The sequence below is a fragment of the Sapajus apella genome, unplaced genomic scaffold (genome assembly GCF_009761245.1).
Source record: "Sapajus apella isolate SASKATOON/1434 unplaced genomic scaffold, GSC_monkey_1.0 scaffold729, whole genome shotgun sequence".
Lineage (NCBI taxonomy): Eukaryota > Metazoa > Chordata > Mammalia > Primates > Cebidae > Sapajus > Sapajus apella.
This window is the reverse complement of record NW_022437655.1, coordinates 1-7,185: the sequence shown is the minus strand read 5'-3', so window position 1 is coordinate 7,185 and position 7,185 is coordinate 1. Positions and strand designations below refer to the sequence as shown.

Sequence of the window (7,185 nt, the reverse complement as noted above, 5' to 3'; positions counted from 1 at the left end):
AATACGCAACTAGGATTGCAGTCAAGAGGGTGAGTGGATAAGCTTCCTGTGTTTTATTTTACTTTCAAGAGTGCAGGAGCCTGGGGTGGAGGCCTGCTGCTGTGGATGGAAACGCCATGTGTCAGACTACTAGCTTTGTTCTTTTATGACTTGTGCATAGATCAGTGAGCCCTTTAAAATCTCTGTCTTCGGGCAGCTACAGTTTTGTGGGCAAAGATGAGCAAAATTTTTAATCTCCTACTTAAAAAACACGGAGGACTGCTGGAGTTGTAGGCAAACGTTTAATTCTGCTAATACGCACATCTGGAAGCATGAGGCACAGTCCACAGACAGCACGCACTGGCTCTGAGGGGGTCATGGGCAGTGACAGGTGCTTACTGATTAGGGATTAATAATACTTGCAGTAAAGTGCTGATAAATAACTTAAGTGTTACAAAAACGGACGGTCCGTGGTGCGGCCAGCAGAGGCAGGCAGGGCCCGGTCAGACGCTCCAGGGCTGCACGTGCTCCAGCTGGCCCGAGTCCGACACGTCGTAGCTCGCCTTGTACTTGGCCAGGATCTTCATGAGGGGCCGCAGCTTCAGCCACCACTGTTCTTTGGGAATCCTGTGCCTGGGAGGGAAGCAGAGGCGGCAGTGAGCCTGCAGGTGCCTGGGAGACGCCTCTGCCTGCCCTGCGCGGTCTCACCAGAAAGGCAGGGGTTGTAGGGTCAGCAGAATCAACTGGATGATAAAGCTGATTTCAAGGTCAAATGAAACCATTTTTATATTTCTAAAAACTCTTCCCTCTTTCTAAAGACCTAGTATTTAACTCAGCTTCAGAAAAGCCATTTTCTCACACCCCTGACTGGGTTGCTGACAGTGACGGCCGTTCCCCTGCCCTGCACTCAGGTCAGTTGGGTTCTCTAAGGCATTAAGACCTGGACTTACTCAAAATCCGTTTCCTTCTTCAGCTCTGCCACAGGTTGAAAAATGACGTTTCTTTTGCTTATTCCCAGCACACAAACAGAATCATCGGTGGTAAATTTTTTTCCTATAAAAGTTTAAAAAAAAAGATGTTAATAACACCCTATCAATCACCTGGGCAGGTGGGGGAGCAGAATCTTGGGGCAAGATGAGAATTGAGATTCCTCAGAACCACGCTGTGAAAGTGGACTGGAAACCCAGGAGAGACTGACACCAGCCCGCAGCGTCCACCCTGGGTTTGTGCAGCTCTGCTCTTGCAGGGCTGGGGGAGGAGAGGGGACCGCCCTGATGGCTTCCTCCCTGCTCCTCACTAGTATTTCAGCCACCCCAGAGAGGGCTTCCTGGAAAGGAGCTTTTGTTTTTTCTCCCAGTGGAGGTAAATACATTTTTCACTGAATAGCGGAATAGGGAAATTAGCTTAAATTACAGGAAAACATTAAGAAAGTTATGCTCATGAATATACACAGAAACATCCATAGATAAATCTGTAAAAAAGAAAATCCAAAAAGTGGAAGTTGATGTAGAAAGAATTGAAGCCAGAGTCAGTTCTTCAAAAAGACAACATGAAACTCTTCACATCATTGTTTTTTGTAGACTGTCAATTTCCCTAAGGTGGACACTGAAGTAAGATATGGCTTGCCCTAATGAAAGCACACATCTGGTATGACTGATGAAGCATGCTGAGAGGTGAGGGGGAGAAAGATGCTGGCAGAAACAGCCATTCTCAGGAACGAGTGGGGGCCAGGCGCAGGGGCTCATGCCTGTACTCCCAGCATTGGGAGGCCGAGGCAGGCGGATCACCTAAGGTCGATTCAAGACCAGCCTGGCCAACATGGTGAAACCCCATCTCTACTAAAAATACAAAAATGAGCCAGGCGTATTGGTGGGCGCCTATAATTCCAGCTGCTTAGGCTGAGGCAGGAGAATTGCGCAAACCTGGGAAGCAGCAGTTGCAGTGAGCAGCTGCACTCCAGCCTGGGCAACAGACCAAGACTTTGTCTCAAACAAAACAAAATGTCATGTTTTTTGAAGATTTCTTAGAATACGTAACTTATAAAACTGATTCAAGAAAAAACATGCATAGTTCTATAAACATGAAAAATTCATTCAGCAGTTAAGTCGTCCTCAACCAAAACTGGAAGTTTTAATGAATAGATTCACAGGGAGCTTGTCCTACCAAACATCCAAAAAAAAGCCCCACTTCAACTATGACGCGAACCCCAGGACTAGAGGAAAAATTGCTGGCAAATGTTCAGGATCTCCAGAGCAAAAGCAAAAAGCCTGCACAAAAGAACACATCAGGACCAAGCTGATCCTACTGCAACACTCAGATACGAGGTGGGCTGTGGCCTCCCTCCCCAGCCTCCATACCTCTGCCCCGGGCCTCCTTGAGCTTCGCGGTGATCCACTCCATAGCTCTGGCAGAGATTTTGGTTCCAAAGTTTCTATCAAATGGAGAAGGTGCTCCACCCTGTTGGTGGTTAGAATTATATGAAATAGCAGTTACACAGTAACACTTTGCTGTTTATTTTAAAAACATGGTTTCTGTGAAATAGAAGTTGGCATTTCTCTTTTTTTAACAGACTTAAGTCTGATAATCCATTTTAAATCTTAGGAAGCTCCAATTTTTAATTTATTCAAGTGTTTAATTTGAATAAGTATTTCCAAGTAAGAGGGTATCATGCTTTACATGAAAGTTGACAGTCAAGATCCCATTATTCAAACCTCACAAACAAAAACAAGAATCCTAAAGTGGTAATGTTGGCATGACTTAAAAGTTCAGATGTATTGGCAGGGCACGATGGCTCACACCTGTAATCCCAGCACTTTGGGAAACCGAGGCAGGTGAATCACCTGAGGTGAGGAGTTCGAGACCAGACTCGCTAACATGGTGAAACGCTATCTCTACTAAAAATACAAAAACTAGCCGGGCATGGCGGCAAGTGCCTGTACTCCCAGCTACTTGGGAGGCTGAGGCAGGAGAATTGCTTGAACCTGGAAAGTGGAGGCTGCAGTGAGCCAAGATTGCACCACTGCACTCCAGCCTGGGTGACTGGGACTCCATCTCAAAAAGTTCAGCTGATTTTTATCTCGAAATTTACTTGTAGATACATGTTTTCCCCCCAAAAATGGCTAAAATAAGACATTAAGCTTGTAAAAATGACGTGACAGTGGCTTTGCAGGCCCCTCACTGGGGTCTCGGGCTCACCTGCTGCATATGGCCCAGCACATTCTTCCTGCAGTCAAACACCCCTTTGCCCTCTTCCGAATAGAGCTGGTAAATGAAGTCGGTGGTGTAGTTTTCGCTGCAGCTCTCATTTCTGAAACGAGTGGGAAGGAGCCATTTGTTAAGCGTGCACTGGGCATGCAGCTCCCTGCTGGTGGGGGGATGGCCCTGGCAGCCTGGCCTCCTGTGTCCCCTGGCCCTACTGTGACTATACATCGTCCCTCCAGTCCAAGGCTTTGCTTTCTGCAGTTTCAGTTCCCATGGTCAAGTGTTCCACTAAAGTCCAAAAATATTAAATGGAAAACTCCAGAAATAAATATGCAAGTTTTAAACTGCATGCCATTCTGAGTAGTATGATGAAATCTCGTGCTGTCTTGCTCTGTCCCACCCAGTGCGTGAATCTTCCCGGTGTCCTCCGTCTCCACGCTGACTGTGCCTCCTGCCCAAGTCAGTAGCCGCCTTGGGTATGAGGTGGAAGAACCCTCGTGTATACGGGGGGCAGGCACTAGCCCCGGGCTCAGGCACCCACTGGGGTCTTGGGACACATTCCCTGACTGCATTTCCTCCTTCCTTCATTAATGTCAGGTGCTAATTAGGGAAATGATTGTGACTTATCGAAAACAGTAAGACTACAAAGCAAAAATACATGTTTAAAATCACCCTTTAGTTGTCTAAAGGCAGGCAAGTATTTAGAGCAAGGCACCATGAGTCTTCCGGATTGGCAGCAAAGAAACGACCCCTCCTCCAGCCTGCGTCACAGCCGAGGAGCCTAGGAGCCAGGGTGTGGCGGTGTGGGCGAGGTCAGCCCTGGTCTCACTCACCTGAGCACAAGGCCCCTCTGGATGGTGGTCTTCATTTTCTCCGTCAGGTGCTCCACGTTGGACTGGAAACGGGTATCGTGTTAATCAGACAATAAACTTCTAAGAACCTACTGTGTGCCAGGCACTGCAGGGCAAGAAGTGCCGACCCAGTGTGCTGGAGGCGGCTGTGGCTCTCGTGGCTCAGATCTTGGGGAACCTTCCCCAGGCAGGGAGAGCACATCCACAGCGATGAGTGCGGACTGGGTGCAGCCAGCAGCCCTCGCGGTGGCGGGGGGCGGTTAGAAACACCTTCCAGAGTCAACAGCGTCCCTCTTAACACGAGAATTCCGTGCATTTGCCTAACGCTCATTCATGTCTCTCTCGCTCCTTTTTTTTTTTTTTTCAGGATGCTGTTCTCTTGGAGCTCTCAGGAAAATCACCACCTGTGGCCTTTCTATGGACTCTCAGATGACAGCCTCATGAACAGTTTCGGCCCAAGGAAGAATTTCACAGGCTCACATTTGTACACAGATTGTTTAAGGAAAAGAAGGTTGTCTTGAGAAAAGCATAAAAACATTCTATTTCAGATCACGTTGGGAGGTGGTCTTCTCCTGACTCATCCTAAGAAAATGGGGATTTTTACATCTACTCAAATCTGTCACCAGGCCCAGTGGCTCATGCCTGTAATCCCAGCGTGTTGGGAGCCGAGGCAAGCACATCACCTGAGGTCAGGAGTTTGAGACCAGTCTGGCCAACATGCTAAAACCCCATCTCTACTGAAAATACAAAAATCAGCCAGGTATGGTGGCACACACCTGTAGTCTCAGCTACTTGGAAAGCTAAGACAAGAGAATTATTTGAACCAGGGAGGTGGAGGTTGCACTGAGCTGAGACTGTACGCCCTGCACTCTAGCCTGGGCGACAGAGCAGGATTCCATCTCAAAAAGAAGTCAGTTACTTAAGCATTTGCCACACTAAGTGCTGGTGAGGCATGACCTTTGGATAGATTTTGGAAACCCAGTCTTGTGTCACATAACAGGGATATTTCCTGAGAAATGCACTGCTAGGTGACTTAATCCCTGTGCAAACATCCTAGAGCGAACTTAGACAAACCAGGAGCAGAGTCTGCTGCACCGCCAGGGCTATCGGGCAGCCCGTTCCGGCTGCAAACCTAAATGTCTGGGCCTGCTGAATACTGCAGTTGTAACACAATGGCTAGGATTTGTGTATCTAAACATGTCTAGGTGTAGAAAAGCACAGTTAAAAATGGCTTTTTGGCTGGGCGTGGTGGCTCAAGCCTGTAATCCCAGCACTTTGGGAGGCCGAGGCGGGTGGATCACGAGGTCAAGAGATCGAGACCATCCTGGTCAACATGGTGAAACCCCGTCTCTACTAAAAATATAAAAAATTAGCTGGGCATGGTGGTGCGTGCCTGTAGTCCCAGCTACTCGGGAGGCTGAGGCAGGAGAATTGCCTGAACCCAGGAGGCGGAGGTTGCGGTGAGCTGAGATCACGCCATTGCACTCCAGCCTGGGTAACAAGAGCGAAACTCCGTCTCAAAAAAAAAAAATTTGTAGAAGATTAAAAACCATACCTGGCTGGGGCAGCTCCATTATAATCTTATGGGACCCACTGTTGTAACATCGTGTTGCAGTGAATGACCACAAATACTTCATTTCACGTGGGGACGAGGTTTGTGATTCATGTGTCACGTAATTAGTGTCAACACCAAGGCCCTTTTTACTTGATCTGTTTGGCGCAGAAACAGGTAACCTCCTAATTTTTCAAAAGACAAAAATTGCGTCTCATCTGCCAAGGCCTGTTCTCTTGCATGGAGTTTAGCAACTTGGAACATTGCAGAGTCCAGGCCTGGATTCTGCTGTGCCGTCTAAGCAGGGGCAGACCCTAGGGTCGGCGACAGGGACCGGGCCAGGCCTCCCCACGCACCGACAGCGCACACTGTGTGTGCTGAGGCTCGTGGCTCCCCAGACACGGCCCGGCCTCTCCACGCATCCAGGCGTACGCGGTGCGTGCTGAGGCTCGTGGCTCCCGGACACCCACCAGTCCTTCCTTGGTGTAGCCTCCTCCTAGGGCTCTGGCCACACCTGGGTGGAGGAACTGAGTCGGAAGCCACACATGGCTGAACCACCCTTCCCTAAAAGAGCCACAGATGCCAAGAAACCATGGCCGCCTCTGTCACTTTAGAGGCAGGCGCCGCGTCGGAGGCCTCGGGATTTAACAGAAGCTGCAGAACCTTCAGAGCCAGTTGCCTACGTGGGTGGTGACGGTGGAGTCTCTCAAATTGTGACACAGTGACAGAACATGACACCACAGACTATATCACTTATTTGTAGGCAAAAGGAACAAGCTCGTGTTTCACACACAGAAGGTGTCCTCAACCACGTGCCTCCACCATCACCAACACGGTCAAGGCACCTGGACGCTGCGGAGTGCCACCTCCATCTGCATGCCCCTCAAAAAGGAAACCATCCTAAACATGACTCGGCAGCACTGAGTGGGTCCCACGGGTATGGTCCCCCAGGCCAGCCCCATCCCATACCTGTAGGTCCCTGATGTCAAAGGGCTCTTCAAAAATGTAGGCAGCGTCGGCTCCGGCCGCCAGCCCTCCCATGTTGGCCAGGTAGCCGCAGTAGCCCCCCATGGTCTCGATGATGAAGACACGACGCTTGGTCCCGCTGGCTGACTGCTTGATGCGGTCGCATGTCTGGTCACAGAGCAGAGAGGAGTCATTCCAGTCCAGGGCCAGGTGGGCCCACCACCCCAGAGCTCCCCCGCAAATGAACACAGCAACGTGCCCCACCGCGCCTGAGCATGCAGTCCTGGCACCGCAGAGGTGAAGGGTGTGCAGCGGTCAGGTTGTGCCCTCAGTGGGTGTGAACGTGCTCCAGTGCTCCAGGCTCCCCCCTGCCACCCCGTGGCAGCCACCTGGACATGACCCTGATGACCCATGGCAGAGGCCTGGCCAACTGCCGCTCCCTTCTCCCAGGCCCTGCGTAAGGGGATGGAAAAGACAACCCCACAAGCCAGCTCACTCCACGCTGCTCTGTGACCGTCTCTGCTGAAGCAGCTTTCACCGGACGCAGACACCGTTAGGTGAGAACTGAGACGGTAGGGAGTGAGTGTCCCCTCTCCAGCATGTACCTGGGAACTGCTGTGCTACGGTATTTTCTTT

The 7,185-nt window shown here is 50.2% G+C and overlaps 1 protein-coding gene across 1 annotated transcript; it reads right to left on the bottom strand.

Annotated features, from left to right (window-relative positions):
* Nucleotides 1–262: 262 nt before the first annotated feature.
* LOC116546266 (ATP-dependent 6-phosphofructokinase, platelet type-like) lies at nucleotides 263–7,179 on the bottom strand. The gene is made up of 6 exons (XM_032272580.1): nucleotides 6,553–7,179; nucleotides 4,014–4,075; nucleotides 3,175–3,286; nucleotides 2,337–2,436; nucleotides 930–1,032; nucleotides 263–612 (listed from the first exon to the last, which is right to left on the bottom strand). Exons 1-6 carry the CDS (start codon nucleotides 6,652–6,654, stop codon nucleotides 483–485), a joined length of 609 nt encoding a protein of 202 aa, XP_032128471.1. The 5' UTR covers nucleotides 6,655–7,179; the 3' UTR covers nucleotides 263–482.
* Nucleotides 7,180–7,185: the final 6 nt, after the last annotated feature.